Source organism: Numida meleagris, chromosome 4, assembly GCF_002078875.1.
Source record: "Numida meleagris isolate 19003 breed g44 Domestic line chromosome 4, NumMel1.0, whole genome shotgun sequence".
NCBI lineage: Eukaryota > Metazoa > Chordata > Aves > Galliformes > Numididae > Numida > Numida meleagris.
This window is the reverse complement of record NC_034412.1, coordinates 86505593-86525522: the sequence shown is the minus strand read 5'-3', so window position 1 is coordinate 86525522 and position 19930 is coordinate 86505593. Positions and strand designations below refer to the sequence as shown.

Here is a 19930-nt window from a genome sequence, read left to right as displayed (position 1 = left end):
CCACATCATAACATCATGTAAAGCACTGGGAGTTAAGGAGTTAACGCTCCAGTTCCATGGACTGCTGATTTTCCGGGTACCTGGTTCTCAGAAGAGAAAAACTACATACCCCAGAGGACTTTGTGTTCAGAGGGAAAGATAAAACTGCTCACGAGTCACGAGGCTGTCTCCTTTTCTGCTGCTCATCCTGGCAGTGTGTGTTCCCCAGCGGTCCCGTCTTCACTTTTAGAGCAAGGCCTTCGGTTCCGGATACCCTCTCTCATTTTATTTGGTTCATTAGCCTCCATTCCAATTATATTGTATAATATTGTGTTATCTTGCATTCCGATATCATATTTAGTAAATTAACTTTTCTCCTCAGATTGTTGCCACTGTTTTGTTTTTAGGCCCATCTCCCATCTCCCTACCCTTTCCCTTTTTTCCCCCCTTTCCCGGGGCGTGGGTCCATGGGACCCCCTGCCCCATTAGTCACAGAACTGGGCCAAACTGACCCATGAAGTGCTGACACCCCCATCCCCCTCCCCCTTTCTTTTTTCAGGCCGGTGGACCTGCTGTCCCCGTCACAGACACAGATCTAGAGATAACTCTGTGACATCTTTATTTAACAGAAAACATGTCAAGGAGTTTCTGAAGTTTAAAATTCCAGATTATTCAATTAGAAGAGAAAATATGAAAATAATTATCTTCTATGGTCAGGGAATTCCCTTTTTGGAAAGATGAAAGCGGTCGATCAACACTTTAACAGTCCTTGTTATTTTACCTTCCCTTTAACATCAAAATTAGCTAAGTACAGCATGCCGTGCTCTCATTAAAAACAAGAAATGGCATTCTGAAGAGACCCTGTTTAACAATGCAGTGGACTTATCTATGGCATCAGTGGACCCAGCTCCTTGGGTTCAGATCTCCCAGTTATGTGACTAGTCACCTCACAACACACGCATATATGTGCATGAGATACAAAAAATTCACGTGGTTTTAGGCTTAATAGTGAAACCACTGGTTACTGGTTTGAAACATAAGCTCTTTTTCTTCTCAAACTACAAATTAGGCCACAGGTTTGTGCTTCAATGTATGGGATGTGATGCCAATCCATCTTCAGATTTTCCCTCTCAGAAACAGAGGTTCTTTGGAAACACTGAAACCTAAATATTCTTCTTTAAGCCCTTTCTGTTATGCGTAGTCTCTGTTCTCTGCAAAAGCTTCCTGAGATCTTGCTACTCAGAAAATTTGAACCAAAAACTTCTGTGAGCAGCCTGAAAAAAACATGATCCAGATTCCAGGAACAAAAGAGAATATTCACAGTAGAAGATTAAGTAAAGAATGAGGATTCCTACATTGCCTTGAAAAGGATAGGAATCTCATGGCTCATTATTTAACCAAATGCAGCCCTAGAAAAACCTCTGCATGTAACCATGAAGAGCCTCATCCTCACTCTCTAAAGCAAAAAATGAAAAGCATAACTTGTACAGTAAAATCACAGTGGCTCTGACCAAAGCTGGTTTAAAAATGAGCCTTTTAAAAGCCTGTTTCAGCAGTACAGTACAGAAGCAAAGTACAAAGGTGGAATTCATGAACCAACACTACTGCGGGTCAGCAGGGCAAAGGCACAGCCAAGGCACCAAACCTGTAGTCTCCCAGCCAATTATTTCTTAACATTACTCCTCAAACCAAATTCCTACATACATTCAAATTTAGGAAAGGAATTCAAACTTATGCTTTATGTAAAGGATCTCCGGCCTTATAGAATTGATCCATATACATACAACTCCTGAAAGCAATCTGATGCCAGGTTTCTTCTGCAGTAGTCAGCATTACAGCTGCTTTCCAAAGCACTAATCTCTTCTCGTGCACTAACCTGGAGTGAAATGACAACTATTAGTACACACAGCTGGTCCATGTGATGCCTTAAGCTCTTTCAAGAAGAAAGCTGTGTAACAAAGCAGAAAGCTACCTCTTTTTCTCACTTTGGATCTTCCTGCCACACCCAAGGAGGCATGTAACAACCTGAGGAAACCACTGGACCTTTCAAAATCTGGTACTGCAGAACAGACAGCAACTGGGTCTCAGGAGAAGACTAGGAAATTTCTTCACCGTAGTGCTTATGAAGGTAGAGCAGGGGCACTCCATTCCCAAGTACCTTGAAGGTCGGACAGGCAACCAGCCAGCCGGGTTCTCCTGTCTTCCATCTCCACTATGATTTAACTTTGAACTGCAGCCTCCAGCGAACACTGACACTTCCTAACAGCATAAATATTGCCACAACTAATAGGGAACACCATCTCATACGCATTGCACGTGCATATACATAATCTCTTCACTGGGGAGAATAAATCTTCAGAATGGTAAGAAATCGTTTTGCATTCCAAAGCAGATGCTTCTCTAAGCATTTTCTACATAGATTTAACTTTCACTGATATCTAAGCTCTTTCAATGCATATGACCAAGCACTGGAGGCATCTAATCTTTGCCATTGTAATGTCTGTAGGCAGCAATAAATCTTAACTGAAATACCCAGCACAAATTTAGTCTTGACAAGCTCAGAAACTAACACATTTTCCGATGACAGACACGGTTCAATACAAGCGCTGCTGCTGCTTCAAGAAGTGAGATCCCCGCTTTCACCAAATGTCAACAACTTGAGCAAAAACTAAGCTTCATCTCAGCTCACTGCAGTTCAGACCTGCACCCCATCACCCAGAAGACCCTCACTGACCTAAGCCAGCAGAGGAAGGCTGGAACTCCTCCATCACGCCTTACCATCCAGCTGCTGACAGTAGAAGGGCTGTACCCGAACCTCCCGTGCCAGTTCTTTCACATTATGTATATGTGTACACTGACCAAGCAGTCTGGCTCTCTCCTGCCATTCTTTTGAAAGGGAAGCTTTACACATTTGACCTGCATGAATCACAAGGTAAACTCCTTTCAGCACAAAGTGCTAAGAACATGGGACTTTATACCTGTGACCGCAGCACTTTTTACCAAGCGCTAAGCAGCCCCTTTCTCAGGGAACTGAGCTCTAAAGGTATTACTCCAAATGCCTCCTCCTCTTCCAGCACTGCACGAAGCCTGGCACACAGCTCAGGGTCAGCTGTGGGAAGCCTGCTGGTGGCCAGCTACTTTCAGACAAAACACTGCAGGGCTGAGTTCATTTACCGAAGTGTTTGTTTAGCCCAGGAATGCGAGGAGCATAATCAAGGCCACAGGAACTCCAGGGAAACAGCAAGTGCATGGGATCATTAGAGGATGCAGGGACAGTAGCACGTACCAGCAACTGCATGTTCTAATCCTCAACAAGGTTAACAGTAAGTTGCATTTAGTATTCTCTGTGGAACAGATGGATGCTCAGAAGCTCCATACCAGTTTGACAGAAGTGAAACACTGCCAGTCTGCAAGGCATAAGAAAGTGGATGCACAGAATACAGGTATGTGGAGTGCAAGCACAGCCGGACAGCAACTCTTTTTGTTTTCAAAACAGAGCAGAAAGCAGGTGTTAGGAGGAAGCATATTAAAGGTCAGGTTACAAACAGAGCAGCAGGAACTTCTGAGCTGATAATCTAGTTTTAACTAGATCCTCATATTCTCCTGGTGACATCACCTGGTGGCCAAGCTGACCTGCTCCCCATTTGAAAGGCTATAAAGCTGCCCTCTGTGCTCTGAAATTCCACGTACCTGAAAACATTAGGGTTAAAAGGCTCAGTCTAGCACCACCACCGCTTCAGTAACACCGGCAAAATCATGAGAGACTACACCAGAACAGAACTGGGCAGATGGTTTTCTTTTGTTGGATGGGAGAAGCTGAGATGTGGTAAAACATCCTCCTTCCAGCGGGGCTTGAATGGGGCCGTTCCCTGTGCTCCCTCCGGGCTGAGGCAGCCATTTGTTTGAGCCAACAGCTGTGCTGCCAGAAGGGCAACACAAGTTCAGGCTCTGAAGTGCTAAAAACCCTCTTGCTTCAGAACTGAGTCTGGCTCCATGGCAACAAATAGACAGAGATCCACAAAAGCTTTAGCACCTCAAATAGAACTGATAAGGAGAGTTCAACGCTTGGTACTCTACCGTCACTTTAACGTAAGAATAAAAACCCACGACAGCTTCAGCAAGTTGAGTAAATCTAAAAGAACTGCTTCACTTGAGCTCTGCAATTAACACAACCTTCCAAAGAATGACGTTTGCCAAGTCTTTAAGCACTTTATTGCCTATTCATCCCATGAAAAAAAGTTTATGTGAAGAAAAAGATTAACTGAAGTAACAGTGCTCAAAACAGGCTAGACTCAGCAAACACTGCGTGAAGTCTGAAGCTTACTTCTAGAACCATTCCTTCAAAGTACAACACACCTCAGATATTATGTTCTAAAAGTGAGAGGCATTAGCGAGGCCTTAAACAAAAAAGAAAGTTGAATAATTCTTTTCCTTATTCACCACTTTCATTTACCAAATGAGTACCTGCATTTAAAACATCATTCATATGAAAGCCATGGTTAGAAGAGGTGTAGAAGAGGGAACTGCACTGCGTGGCAAATGATTTTATTTCAACAACTGAATGCCAAATTTCCACGTCAGCTGCTCCCACTCCACAGCAAACTGAAGGAAACAAGGCATTAACACAATCATTGAGACTGGGGAAAATGACAGCAGTCAGGCAAGTGTCTGGCAAGCATTTGTATTTTAAACTCCATACGCTCATACGGATCAATAAAATGCTCCATGACTACTAGACCACGCAGCTGTCAAAACAATTCTATACAGGTACATATCCTACCAATATTTCTCTATTTATGAGCCATGAGATTAAGGATCTTGGCCAAAACACATGAAGTATCACTGGAGAAGCCTGGAAGAAAAGCCTTGCTCAGAGGAAGCTTTGTTCACAATTCCTTTTTCTGTAATGCAGAAGGAACCTTTTAGGGAGATGCTTTCATACCTCCTAAAGATAATAAAGGATTCAAAGCCTTAGTAAGCAACACTGGCATACTTATTCAGGAGAGACTGATTATGTTCGTAATACAAACTTAAAACAGCAAGCTATTATCACTTTTGAAGTAAAATCCTAAGCAGTGTACAAGAAAATTCTCCCATGGTCTCATTTACTATCCCCATTAAAAAATTATTTTACAGAAATGTTACCTGGCAAGGAAGCTGGTAAAAGGTCCCAATAGTTTTCGTTTACTGTCCGCATCTGTCTCTTGACAACAGTCCTGCTGGCTTTGATCACTGGTCTCCTTAGTGGAACTCAGGGTGACATCTGAGAAGTGTGCTTCATCAGTCTCCAGAGTCACAATTGCACTTGAATTGCTTGTGACCACAAAGTCCAAGATGTCCTCGTTGCTGACTGATAAAGTCGTTGACAGTTCTGTGCTAAGACTAGAAACACTACAGACAGAGATATCATCACTTCGATTCAGAGTCTTTGAAGTTGGACTGTAAAGCTTGACAGTGTCATACCCAGTTCTTGGAAAAGTAGAGGATTTTCGCACGGCATGATCGTGTTCAGAAGTCAGAGAACGTGGAGCCACATAAGACGGCAGCGTGCACGCACTCTGAAAAGTTCTGTCAGGCACAATTTCAGGTTCTGACTGCTTCCTCTTCACAGTTAGCACATTGCAGTGAACAGGCTCTGGATTTCCTACTTCTAGGGTTGGAATACCAGAATCCACTGATTTAAGGCTATGACAATCTTCTAAAGTGCCAGAGTGTTGAGCAGGCCCGTACTCAGGCAATGAGAGAGATCTCGGGGACTTCGAATTCAAGTTCTGAAGACCCTGGATACTGCCACTGGCTCTTGTGTTTAGAACACCCATCAAGCTCAAACCATTCAAGGAGTTGGATAAATTTCCATCAGCTGTCTTGGGCCATGTGGTAACTGCTTAAAAAGAAAGAAAAGATAATGAGTTTGCAGGGAGGAATATATATATTTAATTACACTCAGAGCTGTCATAAATTAGGTTTTGTAATTAAAAGTTATTCATCTTCCCTTGCAGATAATTAATGCCCCTTCCCCCTGCTTGAACAAGCAGGACAATGGCAACTTAATTTAGGCTTCCAGAAACGTCAAGCATGAAAAGTTTTTCCTAAGCAGTGTACCAGTGGTTGCCTCATGCCCACCTCCTGAGAGTTAAGAGCTACAAAAACTGCAGCAATTTAATGCTACACATCAATATTAATGCAAAGATTTGAGACTGATTTCTATATAGTCATAAATGCATATTTACTGATGTTAAGGAGCTATAAAGATCGTTTCCACATACTTTACAACTTACAAAGTTATAGCATTGATTTAAATAGAATTTCTTGGCTTTCTTCCGGCAGCCATACAACTTACACTAAATTTGTCACTCACATCCAATCCGTGATATACGAGCACTGCATTAAGCAAGAGATACAGAACCAGAATAGCTAGGAAGATATTCACATCACCAAAACGTTGATGATACACATGATGCACCTCATCAGTGCACGTACAGTAAAACTAACACTTGCACATAACGTGTTTACTGTGCACAGAGACCACCAGCCTTCCTATTTGCAACACACATCACCCGGGGCCTGCCAGCAGGGCAGTGAACCAGCCAGTGCTTCATTTGCAATGTAATTACAGCAGCTGGCAGAAGAAACATGCACATATTGCTTCAGTTTCTTCACTCTCAAACACTTTCTGTGCTAAGTGTGAAGCAGTGAAGAATACTCCTCCCATCTTGCAAATGCTTCTCTCTAAATAGATTTCTCTCCAGCTCCTGAAGCCTGGTCTCCTGCTTTCCCTGCAGCGCAGCACTTAACAAAAGGTGCCAGCTGTCTACCAGGAGGCTCTCCCCTATCCAACAATCAGCTCTTCAGGAGAAGTGGTTCCTCCAAGCAAATCGGTGGCTGGCAGCGCTCCCACCCTGTCGAACACCAGGGTTTGATGCGTGGCTGCTGTTAGACCTGAGCCGATCCACATACTTTGGAATTGTGATACAGGCAGGCAGTAAGTGACAGAAAACATTTCAAACGTATTCAATTTCTCCAAACTGTAAAATTTTTTTCCATAATCTTTTAGAACAGTTCATGAATCTAAATATAATTCACAGGTTATACCAACTCCTTAACTCAACTACAAAAATGCTGTTTGCTATTTGATCCATCACTCCAATCTAATTCCACATGCAAGAAAAAGTAAGAACTTCTCCAGTTATTCCATCCTTTAGACATTTCCAGAACTTTCTTTTGTATTACCCATTCAAATCCATCAGCGCACAATTGCCTAATCATTCGGAAAGGTGAAATTTCAAATTTACTCTTTGGATTAAAAAGCTTGTGAAGATGTACACTTTTCTTATGGAGTTGCTATAGCAACTTTTTTTTCCCCCCCTCATTACCTTGGTTTGAAAAGTTTACATCCTCTCCAGTTTTAAGAAGTGATGCCCCCAGATAGCTAGCATATAAATTGCATAATTATGAACCTCTCCATTCAGAGAATTAAAATTGCAAAGGGCAGCAAACAAAAATAAAAACCCTAACACTTCCTGAATACAGACAAACTATTCTACCTCTTGAAGTCAACTGTCAGTCAAAGTGCACAAATATGACAGGAATTGAGGTATTAGGTATAATTACAATTGCATATAGTTGAATCCCCTCTCTTAGGGCTTCTTGCTTGGACACACTTATTTTTCTAAATTAAGTTTGACTGTTTTCCCCATTCTCACCCACCCCTTCATACACATTATGTAGCTCTTGATATCAAGAGCTCATCCAGCCCCAACATTTCTCAAAGCCATATACACAAGCTATGGAATAGAGTTATGGATTCTGTGAGATAGAATTGTTTGAGTTGAAAGACAGCCTCAAAGGCCATCTAGTTCAACTCCCCTGCAATGAACAGGGACAACTACAGCTCCATCAGGTGCTCAGAGCCCCCATCCAGCCTGACCTTGAATGTATCCAAGGAAAGGACATCCACTACCTCCCTGAAAAACAAACGGCAGTACCTTGACACCCTGACATCTCCCCTCCTTTAGTCTGAAATGATTTCTCCCTGTCCTATCACCACAGACCCCGCTAAAGAGTCTGTCCCCTCCTCTCTTACAACCCCCCTTCAGATACTGAAAGGCCGCTCTCAGGTCTCCCCAGAGCCATCTCTTCTCCGAGCTGAGCAGCCCCAGCTCTCAGACTGTCCTTGTAGGGGAGATGTTCCATTCTTTGGATCATTAAAAGCAAATGTGCAGGTGTTTGCTTTATTGCAATTCATTAATTGGTCCAGAAAATAAGTTTCAGAAATGCAATCAACCAGGAACATTGATAATGTTTCCACAATCAATTCCCCCGCCCGCCTTACTTCTGCTCAGTGACTTTCCTAAGCAGAGATAGCTCCTGCCTTATCTGCATAGCTCTTCCCAACTGAGCTCACAAATGGCATTTCTGCAGCTTTGGGAAGAGCCAGTAAACACAGCGGCTCAAGAGGCAGAACAATTCTGTAAAGGAGAGTTCAGAGTGAAGGGAAAATAAATTTCCATGCTGCGTATATATTGGTTTGGGTAGATAAGATTTTAAGGAGGAAATTTTACAGGAAGAGATCCTTTAAAAGGGACAAACAGCAAATGCAGAAGTACGTAACAGCCGCAGCTCGCTGGAGCAAATTGCGCAATAACAAGCTACAAAGGTTTCACACAGTTCAGCGAAACAGTGGGGAGCTCTGAAGTATACCATCAAGGGCTCTGAGTGAGAACTTGAGATGCGATCAGCTGTCAAACACACACACGAGGACTCCTCAATTCATTCTGCACTAAGCCGATGGAGGATGCCCGTTAAGGATATATGGACATTTACATTCTTTATTTCAGCTGCTTTGCAGAAACTGACAACTGATGTCAAACATCCAAACCACCATTTCTGCAATACAAACTTCTATCCACAAATTACTTATTAATATAATATTATTACCATAATAAACATGGCAATAAAGTATTATTAGCTTAATAAACTTCTGAAAAAGAAAAAGCACTTTTGTCTGCACAACATCCATAATCCCCATGATTTATTTAGGTGGTAATACGTTTACATAAAATTGATATTTTTAAGTCTTTAAAAGTCTTTAAAATCTCATGCCTTACAGGAATGGTGATCTCATAAACATTAATATCTCAGAAGACAGATAACCGGGGGAAGGGATTCAGAAGAAAACAACAGAGGTCACATGGAGCAAGCAGGGGGAAGGCAGGGATCTCTTACACATTAACTTAGCCAGCAAAAGAGCAATGGGGCACCAAATAAAGACAAGAGTTGTAGCCAGGCTCAAAAGTAGTACGAGGACACAGCTATTCATGCAGTGGGTACATGAGCTGCAGAACTTCTTGCATAGCACACTGTTGGGTGCTAGAAATCTACATGCAAGTTCAAGGAGACAAAAAAATCACAAAGGAACTGAGGAAACTGCAAGTACCAGAGCTTCAGAGAAATACCAACAACCATTGGCCCTGCCTATGGGCCTTCCCGAAGTAAATTCTTCTGTCTGATGGGTGGGGTTTGAGTCCGGCCCAGCACGGCTGTCCATAGGGCCACGCATTCTGAAGTTCTGGTCATGGCATGTCAGAAGGCACGTTCTGACAGCACCTGAGCTTTAAAGTACATTCTGACTCCGCATATCATCCAACCATGCTGAGGGAAGAAGTCATACTTGAATGCGATTTCGAAAAAAACGCAGAATAAAATGGCTTTTTTCAGCCACTTTATTGGGAATTTAAAAGAAAAAAAAGTTAAAATCAAACTCTTAGAACAAAACAAAGATCAGAAAGAAGTCAACTCAAGCCACATTCTTCTAAATTTGCACTGACTGGCAGCGCAACTTAGGCAAGGAACTTGCTTAGAAGGCTTGACAGCACTCTAAGAAACAAGCTCTGTATCTCATGCATAGGGTTTGGATTTTGGGTGGCCTTGCACAGAGCCAAGGGCTGGATCCCTGCAGGTCCCTTCCAACTCGGGATGTGCCATGATTCTGTCTATGTTGCTCAGTTATCAAAGGGTTAACACGGACATTTTTATCACTTTGTTTCTTCTACACTCACGATTATTTTTAGAGTTAGAATCTTCCTCGATAACAGAAACTTGCAAATGCTTTTTTCTTCTTAAAGGAAAACTTAAAAAAAAAAAAAAGCGAGAAGTCTGAACTCTTCACGCAGCTGACAATATCGTTACTGCTACCGAGCACAGGTGTCCTCAGGATCATGAAAACCAGCTCTATTTATCAAACCGTTCCCAAGCGGACAGGCTCCACGCTGCCAATAGCGGAGCGTTCCTGAGGCTACACAGCTTTCAACAAAGCCAGGGGGTACAGCGATGACTGCACACGCAGCCGCGCAGCGCCCGGCCCTGCCCGCCCCTCCGCCCACGGGCAGCCCCGCGAGCCCGGCTCCCAGGCAGCACCGGCAGGGCGATCACAAGCGAAGCATTCACGGCTCTTTCGCTTTCTGGCCACATCAGGCGAGCAGCATCAAGGAGCCGCAGTGTTTTACGAAAGCTTCTGTTCCACAGGCTGTTTACAGAGTTGGTTTTGTTTTTTAAAATCCTCCCCAACATTACTTAAAAAGGTGAGCTCAACACTACGCCAGCAGCAGCGCCGTAGCAACTTCAACTGACGTTATAAGCCGCCCAGCGCTGCTTTATTCAGCCTTCAGCACCTCAGAGACTTCGGTTACAGAGCCCTGAGAACTCAAAGTTGCTTCCTCCCCACACCCGAACGCCAGACTCGGCACCGCGAAGGCTTCCGAGCCGCCGACCCCGATCAAAGAGGAAAAACAGAGCCGCCAGCCGCCGCCTTCCCCCACGAGGACGGCGCTCTCTCCGTGCCCTTTAACCCCCAGACGCCCCCGCCCCTACAACTTCTCCGGGTGCCCCCCTGCAGCCGCTCCCCGCCAGCTCCGGCCCCGCCGTCCGGGGAGGAGGAAGAGCCGCGCACAAACTTTGACGCCTCACCGGGGTAGCGCTGCGCTCCGTCGCTCCGATCACGCCGGGCCATGCCGAGCCCTCCCCGCCGCGGGGACTAGCAGGCGGCAGACGGCTGCGGCGGGGGGTCCATGTCGCTCTCCGGTCCCCGAGGAGGCGCGGAGGGTTCAGCGGAGGTGAGGCGGCGCGGCCCCCACCTGCCGGGCTCCTTCCCTTCGCAGCTCAGGGCCTCCCATAGCGCCCGCCCCCGCGGCGAGCACGGCACGGCTCGGCCCCGCCCGGCGCACACCTAGCTGCGGGCACAGCGATGGGACAGGTGCCGCGCTCCTCCCGGGACTCGCCGCGACTCAGCCCCACCCGCTGCTCCCGCCCCACCGCCGCACCTCCTGCCCGCCCCGCGGGGCCGAGCGCCGCCCGCCGGGGAGGGAACGCCTGCGCGCTGGGGGGAGGGGTGGCTCGCGGGGGAGGCGGCCGTTGGGCCATAGGGCTGCGCGCCGGCCGCCATTTTGAATCGCCTCAGCGCGTCTCGCGGGGCGGCAGGCTGAGCGCCGGGCAGTGTCGGGCTGGGCTGGGTTGAAGAGGAAAATGTGATGTTTTACGGAAGTTTGTCGGTCTGGGGCATCAAGTGAGGCTGTATCTTAGCCGTACCTGCTTGTACCCCATCTGGAAGTGTTCTCTGTGATGTTTACACCATCAGCACACCTTGCTCTACCCCTCTGCCCCCACACACTCTGAAGCCAAAGGACTTGGAAACACGCAGTACCGTACAGGGGCAGAGCTCTTGTTTCCTTTCTCCGAAACTCATTTTTTTCCCCCCCCTGCAAAACAGCACAGAAAAGTTCTGGGTAGCACCCAAACTCAGTGATGGTGTCTATAGAATATGTTACGGTAAGAAAATACAGTTGTCAGCCGCTTCAAGTGAGTCTAAACACCAACCTCTCTGGCTCCCAGCGGTCTGCCTGAAGCGGGAAGTGTGAGTGCAGCAAAGGAGGGATATCGGAACCTGTATTAATGCAGTGAGTTCAATATCGAGAAGAGCAAAACCCTGATGACTCCAGCCTTGGTGCGGGCAAGCTGCGCCTGGATAAATTGTCAGTCTGAGGTAAACACGCACTGAAGTATTTGCTACCATTGCTCCACTGACAGCAATTCAATGCTATTGAGATGACAATTAGTTCATTATCAAGATGGGAAGTAGGCACTTCTCATCATCAACCAAAAATTATACCTCTGCAGATATGTCTGATTCAGAGAGAGAGAAATTTCATCATTTGTTCTCCTGGATTTGTGAGGTTTCAAAAAGAATGCAAAGCAGTTAAAACATCACAGAGTTCTCCGTGTCTTTGCAAATCACTCCTACTTCTGTAAGACACTTTCCATATCACTGTTAAAATGGTAAATAAAAAAAATACAGATTTGAAACACTTGTTTATGTGCAAAAGAGAGAATTTTGAAACATATGCTGTCACTAATTCCTTTTTCAGTATTAACACTGTCCTTCTGTTTTTGAGAATGGAAATCAGTTCTCTGTTGGAGCAACTGAAAGGGTCTACTGTAACCATGGTGTCACTTATCTTAGGCCAAAGTTGTTAGGTTCTCAGGGTAAATAAACAAATGGAAATACACAGTCATGGATTCTACGTGTGCAGAATCATCTCCAAAGGAACTAATTACACTTCTATCTTTGTAATTTTATTTAGAATGAAGAAACAATTAGAAAAATCTGCCACAGTTCCCTTTCAGCAGTAGCTGAGCTTAGATTACAGCTAAAAGTTTCAAATCAACCAAGGGATTTAAGTCAGCACTTAAAGGCTTTCTGAGTAAATACTTAAGAACAGCATTGTGCCTAACCATCATAATGCCTTTTAAGATTCCATTCTAAAGTGATGTAGTGGATGTTTCCACTTCCAACCCACAGATGACCCTTCCTCTTCAACTAGTGTGCTTTTTGATACCTACTCACAACAAAATTTGCGTTGTTCTTTGCACTGCAGAAATACGTAATAACAACCAGGATCCCGCTGTGGTAGGCAGCATAAAAATACCAAGGTCAGCCTTAAAATGTTTACAGAATATCACATTCTAGTTAGTATAAAACATATATACTCTTTTCTACTTCTGAATCACCATATAATTTGTCAAAATGAGTAGTTGTTCATTTTCAGTCGTTGACTTTTCCAGCAACATTTAACAGAACTAATGCTAAAGCTGCCTCTATCAGAGTTAACACAATTTCTGCCTTCAAGTATTGTGTATTATTATTCCTCTGTATTGACGAAGGGCCAAAATTATGCAGCTAAATACAGCTTCATACCATTAGTCCGGTGGAAGCGTGGAATGCCCTAATTACTAAAAGGAAACTGAACAGGTACTACCAGGTTCAGGAAGAATGAATGCATAACTATGTGCAAAGGGGTCCTTTAGATCCTTTATTTTTCAGGTGTGCAACATTTAAATGACTTCATCCAGAAGGGCATGCTGAGAAATGTTCCTGTTTGAATAGCTGAGCCCTAAGTAAATCCTCAAAAGCCTAATAAAATGCCAAATTCAGGGCTATACTTTTTGTTAACGTGACATACTTGTTTGAGGTTTTTATTTTTAAACATGCTTTACTGTTTAACTAGTTTGAAAAAGAAAACTTAGCATGTAGTGTAATGCCCTCAGGGTATTTACAGGAAGAAAAAAGTTTGCTTTTTTTTTTTTTATTATTACACAGTATGTATCCTTTCTTATTTAGAACCTGCTAAATGCTCCTTGGAACAGCGAAACATTAAATGAAAAATAAACTCTAATAAACACGTTCAGCCTTCGCCATAATCTGGCAGCCTGGCAAAACATGATGGACATAAAAAAGCTTTTGAGAAACATTTACACTAACTACTCAAGCTGGTTAGCATTAGTGTTCTCCTATTGATTAGAGTCAAGTAAACTTGTACAATAAATAGTTAAGTTTGTAAAAATCCTGACGTTTTGTGCAAGGATATCTTGCCTGCAGCTGCTGTGTAGGAATGAAGCGCTGCATAGAGCAACCTCGAATTGGTAACTCATGTTCACCTATGAGGCAAAAAACACCTAAGCAGTCTAATAATAGATCAGGGCTAGATAATTTAATTACTAGAAAATATTTGTTTCAAAAGCCCTGTCATGCAAACTCATATTCATGCCACCAGAATTAGATACACCAGTTTTATGACTGTTTTTCAAGAAAGCACGAAGGGATTTCTGTGCTGTTCTGTCTCACTAATTTCTCCCAAATATACAAGCCTACGAAAGAAGTGTGCAAAGTAACAGTCCTTTCAAACAAGGTAGAATTCTAAGGAACAGAAATACAAACTCCTCTCATGTTTCTTACGCCTACAGATATGGGGAAAGCATTCTCTGTTTTGAAGCTTCAACAATTTTGCAGTTGAGACATTTATTTATTTAAGAACTAGATGGAAACATCTAGACTGAATTTTCAGTTATCGCTTGCCGAGTATGATGCAGCTGGTTTCAGACAGCCAAACTGAGCTTCGCTTCAGTCAGCCGCACAGTTCCCTATCCATCCTGAGTTTAGCAGTTCTCTGTCATAAACCAGTAAAATTTTAACGTAATATTTTTTCCCTCTATTTAATGAATGGTTTGCATGCTGCGAAGATCCCACAGTCAGACATCACCGTATACTAGCTGATTGGCTCCTGCCTGGATTTCCCATCACTGTCATTTAAGGTTGTGTTCGCCCACGTAAGCAAAACTGCATGTGTGCTGAATATAAACAAATGACAGATAATCTCTGTTAGAGTCCATTGTGCTAAGAGACAGAGAAGTTCAGTCTTGAAGTTAAGCGTCAGAACAGAGATAAGACATCAATCATTTCCTCCTTGCTTTACAAAATTACCCGTATATATGGATAATGCCTGCTTTTTGACACTGGAAAAGGGAACAGTGAATAAAGTGAGCTTTGTACTGCTGTATTGTCAGAATGAACACGATGATTTGATAAAAAAATATTACGATGTTACCTGACAAAGTGATGGTTTTGACAAAATAAGAGAATAATTATCCCTTCTACTTCAAAGTAATCATAAATTCATTTTGTTCTCACAGAACAATGTATTTGTCTGTCTTCACAAATCTGTGATTGATAGCAGTCCATTTCCAGCCCAACCACCTGCATGGTGTTTCCTATTGCATTCACCAAACAATTTTAATAAGTTTATGGTGAATCAGGAGCAGCTAGAGAAATTGCCATTTCATTGTCCCAAAAGGATGTTTCCTTCTATAGGATCTTAATGCTAGTAAATGTAAAAAAGATGAGTGAAGTGAAACCAGGTCTGTAGCTACCATTACTGTTAACCACTAGGTAAAAATAGACTTCTACGGTTGAAAGCTTTCTGCATGAAAGGAAAGGTAGGAGAAGATTCTTCGAGATTTTCCAGCACATTTGAATTGATACTATTGAAAATAAAGGCATGTGACTGGGCTATTTTTTATCATTGTCTATAAGCTGTTTACGAAATAAAAAGGTGTCAAGGAGTAAGACTACACATAAAAAAATATTGCTTCTATTCCTAATATCTCAGCACAATTTAAATTGCGTTTCTAAAGCAAACAGATTAGTTCTGCAATACAAAAGGGAACGAACCCAGCACACTGTAACTTTCTAATGGAAGTTGCTAGGAAAAAAGCAAGGAAGTACTGAATTCAAAATTAGTTGTCCAGAACTAGTGATGATGAATGTAAACAAGTAATATTCAATTTGGGCAGATAAAAGATCAAATTAGTATCTCTCTATGGATCTGTAGTGCTTCAAAGGATTATTATTTGTTTTGAATAATATCATAGGAAAAAATGGAGGAAAGTATTTAAAAAGCATGAAAGAGACTTGTGTCTTCTTGAACAGGACTGCTGTCAAACAAACGAGGGTTCCAGAATCAACAGAACATGGACGCAAATCCATCTCGAAGTGAACTGAATTAAAAGCCAAACATCAGCACAAAAATTAGACGTTATGTAATGTAAAAATATGTAAGAAAAAAGAGGAAAATCCTACTGATAAGCAGTAGGAGAAAAAAGAAACATGCAATACCAATAAAGGAAACATTCAGTAACATTTTCTGTCCTGTTCTTGGAAGGGATCAGGGTAGCCTACCGTAGCGCAATTGAATTACATGGCAAATCACTCCTTGGAAGATGGGCTTCAACCACTTCAAGCTGTACTTTTCTCTAACATAAGCTATTGACATTGAATAAAGGAAAAACTGCACAAGATTTTGCATTCTTTAGGCAATATAGTTATTCTCCCCCCCTGCCCCTTTAAACTGTAAATAGATTTAAAAGTTCTTCAGCATATAAGCTATTGCTGTATAGAAAATAGGATTCCCAGACCTATGGAGTTCATTTTGTGCTTCGTATTTCCCAGCACAGCAAGATGTACACATAGATACCTATATGCATTTTCTTGTCAGAAACAGCTTTTCTAAGAGCAGAAGTTAGGTACACACCACTTGATGTCTGGGCACAAGTTGAAAACATTTCACATCTCATACTATATAAAAACAGAGGTCTTATGATGTGTTCTCTAAACATGAAGTTGTCATTACACATTAATTTTTTTTTTAATGACACCATGACATTTTCTACATGAGTAATTGAAGTGAGGACTGAACATGTTGTCTTGTGTTTGCTTCTGTTTTGAAGAACACAGGTAGTATATTGTTAATTTTAATGCTTTTTTTCAGTACAAAACAGGAAGAAATACTGCAACGAGGACTCCCAAAATAGAAACATCATACTATGTCCTCGTAATGTTTAATTTCTAACTGCTATGTGTTACCTCAGTTACATACCATTAGCCAAAGAAAATGAGCACACATAGACACCATCCAATTGTCCTTTTATTTTTTTATTTGGTGTTAAGTAACTCCACAAGAAAACAAAATCAGTTACTCTGGTGTACGTGAAATCAGAACAATACAACCACTTGAAGCAAAAAGTAGAAACAAATTTCAGCCCAGGAATGGAAAACTGATACTTCAGTGCTATGGATATGCAATGCGCTTCATACCACAGTGCGGTTCAGCGTATGCCAACCTTTAATGCTTGTTGTTGTTTTGTTTGTGTTTCTATCCATACAGAAAAACTAAAAACCACACTTCACTTCTCACTGAAAGCTTTAGAGCTTTAGCCAGTAAACTATGAAAACAAGTAAAGACAATTTGTTATTGCCCAAGCTCAAAATACGGTTTCCTTTTCCCCAAAGGTGCTGGAATTATTACATACCGCGATGTAACTATAAGCAACACCTTTGTGATTTTTGAGCCCTTTCTTACCAAAGAAGCAGCTCTAGCCAAAATTAACTGAGCTGAAGTTTGTGTTTGAAATATGTCCATTTGGTCATTTCTTGTTCTTGAATGAAGTTCGATTCCGTTCTTCACTGTAGTGATTTTAAGAATTTACGTGTAAAGTTCTTTTTTACTTTCACGTTACAGTTAACTAGTTTCTCAGTGCAGGTGCTAAACAAGCTCTCAAGGAAGCTCCAGAAGAAAGTAAAATATATAAAAATCTCTCCAAAGTCTGCAAATAAATTAAGAAAAGAAACTGTAAAGTGTCAAAAGATTTGTTGTATGAATACAAACCCTAAAACATAGTTCAATAGGAGGACCAAAAGAAAGTCCCAGGGTAAGGACAAACCGAGCCAATTTTAGGTAAGGAACTCAACTAAAACGTAGCTCGAAGTACGGCATGGTTTTCTAACCACACGTTTCAATTCATATGCTATCAATTGAATAAAGGCAACAGAACCCTGTTATTCAGAAAACCTTTCTTTCTAGCACAGAACATATTTCAAAGCCAGTTCAGCTCACGTTTCAAACAGCTGTAGTTCTCATGAGGTTTATTGCCTGTCAAAATTAATGGTTAAGCTTTTCAAGTCAGTATTGGACTTTCTGCACTTTCTGATGTTATAGACATGCTGCTATTGTATAATTAGTTAGTTTGTTGTTGTTTTTTTAAACTACGAGTTGGTGAAAACTAAGAATGTTTAGTTTTGCAAATATTGCTCCTCCTGGCTTATACATTTTGCATAATGTGTTGAAAGCACAAGGAGTTGATAGTTTTGTACAGATGCAACTTGACAATGTATTGACTTTCTAAGTTAACAAAATAAAATTTAAAAGCAAGTCACATAAAGCAACAGTCACTACTGCAATCACACATGTATGTTGTAAATCATCACTTTCCCTACCCCCACCCACCACACACGTAACTTGCCCCACACATTCTCTCAGAAACACAAAATGAACTACGAGATTTACTAAATTACAGCCACAACAGCAGCTAACTGCAGCAGCCACAGGATTTCTCTCAAGTGAAGCACTGACCCTTTGCATTTAACACACTGAACACACTGAGCATTTTAGATAGTTTCAGTCATTCAGGCTCAAATTCAGTCTCGGATGCTTTTGCAGGTTACAAGAATGCCATCATACGCAACAAGACAGCATTCTCATTACTTGTTACAAAATTCAAAACAATCCACACATCACCCCAGTGGTTTATTATTTTTGGTGTTACTTCTTTTTAAACTTCTGCCCTACATCGGCAAGTTGCTAAAAAGGACAAAAAAAAAAAAAAGAAAAAAGAAAAACCACATTGCCTCCATACCTACAAAAAATCCTTGGCTACTCCAGTTAGCAAAAATACGAACCATGGTAACCTCAGTGTTGGTTTGCGGGAGGGGGGAGAAAGGGAATCATAGGATAGAAAACACAGTTTCTGTAAGTCTCTAAAGCACAACCCTGTTGTTCCTACTTCAAAGTTATGAGATTTACTGAATGAAGACTGGACAAGTCATTCATGCTTTTCTCCTGCATTCAGAAAGGCACTGATAGATTACAGTGTTAAGTATTTATCTCCCAGTTCTTAAAGAACAAAGCCTAATGTGCCAAAAGCTAAAGTCTCTGAATAGCAGAAGTACTTGTAGACACTGCGATGCTAAGAAGATAGTAGTAGTGGTAGGGCTACAGTTACGAATGAAAATAACTGCAATTAAGATGCAAAAAAGCAGTGGTACTACTAAGACAAGCACATGCACATCCATTCTTGATTTAACAACACAATCTAGTCTAGTTCAAATAGCCAAGAATTTAACAGTTTGGGGGTGAAAAAAATCTTCAACAGGACAGCTGCGTCCTCATCTATAAAATAAGCAAGAAGAGAAAGATAAATACACATCTGAATCCATTAACTGAAGAGGAAACTCAAGTTGTTGTTTTAGAGCTACAGACCCTCAAGAAGGATAGTTTTCCACCTCACGTTACTTTTAAATCATCCGTCCTACTCTGCAGTTTTTACAGTTGAGTTCGAGAAAAAAGCTCCTCCTCACACGGATCAGCCCATTCACTTCCACCTTCTGAAGCTGTGTCTTCAGAGCTGGAGCTATCACTGGAGTAGATCTTCTTCCTGAAGCCATTTGGTTTTGCCTCGGCATTTATATCATCTGCACATCTTGCTTCATAAACAGAAGAAACCTAAGGATTTAAACTGACAGTGTTGATGGGGAACAATAAAAACATGTTTGCTTTTTTTCTGGGCTGGTAAATTATGTAATAATTGTACGCGTTCAAGAGAAATGTCACAATTAAGGATAAATTCTCCTCTTTCCTGTCTTAGCCCATGATGTACCGAGAACTACAGAACAGCAGGAAAAAAAGTGGTCTTCTAATTGATTTTAGGGCTTTAATTAATTTTAGGGCCCTTTAGGACTTGCATAAAACAGCAAGAGAATCCAAAGTAAACTCAGGATGTGTCATTATCACTGTGTTTGTCATTTAAGAGAAAACTGCTGTAAAAGCTGTCTCTGAATGCTGATAGGAAGTGTTAATTATCACAAAAACAGCACAAAGCTGATGAATTTCAAGAAAAATCCATATGTTTTCAGCTGAATCAGTAAAGTTACAGCAAGCACGTCAGAGTGTTAAATGTAAGTGCTTCCAAAAGTATATCAATCAGCACATGTAAACACGAAGATTTTCCC

General features: G+C 41.8%; 2 protein-coding genes across 4 annotated transcripts in view; both read right to left on the bottom strand.

Annotated features, from left to right (window-relative positions):
• TBC1D14 (TBC1 domain family member 14) overlaps positions 1-11301 on the bottom strand; it is a 67879-nt gene extending 56578 nt beyond the window's left edge. Inside the window, exons 1-2 of one of the 3 annotated variants that reach the window (XM_021394797.1) lie at positions 10945-11301; positions 5125-5863 (exon numbers count right to left, since the gene is read on the bottom strand). In XM_021394797.1, coding sequence (XP_021250472.1) covers positions 5125-5863; positions 10945-10987 — 782 coding nt within the window. In that variant the 5' untranslated portion in view covers positions 10988-11301. The remainder of the gene's footprint in view (positions 1-5124; positions 5864-10944) is intronic. The other 2 variants (XM_021394798.1, XM_021394799.1) reach the window with 2 other exon arrangements.
• The window catches only part of KIAA0232 (KIAA0232 ortholog), a 65283-nt gene continuing 62132 nt past the window's right edge, over positions 16780-19930 (bottom strand). Inside the window, exon 9 of the mRNA XM_021394796.1 lies at positions 16780-19424. Coding sequence (XP_021250471.1) covers positions 19245-19424 — 180 coding nt within the window. The 3' untranslated portion in view covers positions 16780-19244. The remainder of the gene's footprint in view (positions 19425-19930) is intronic.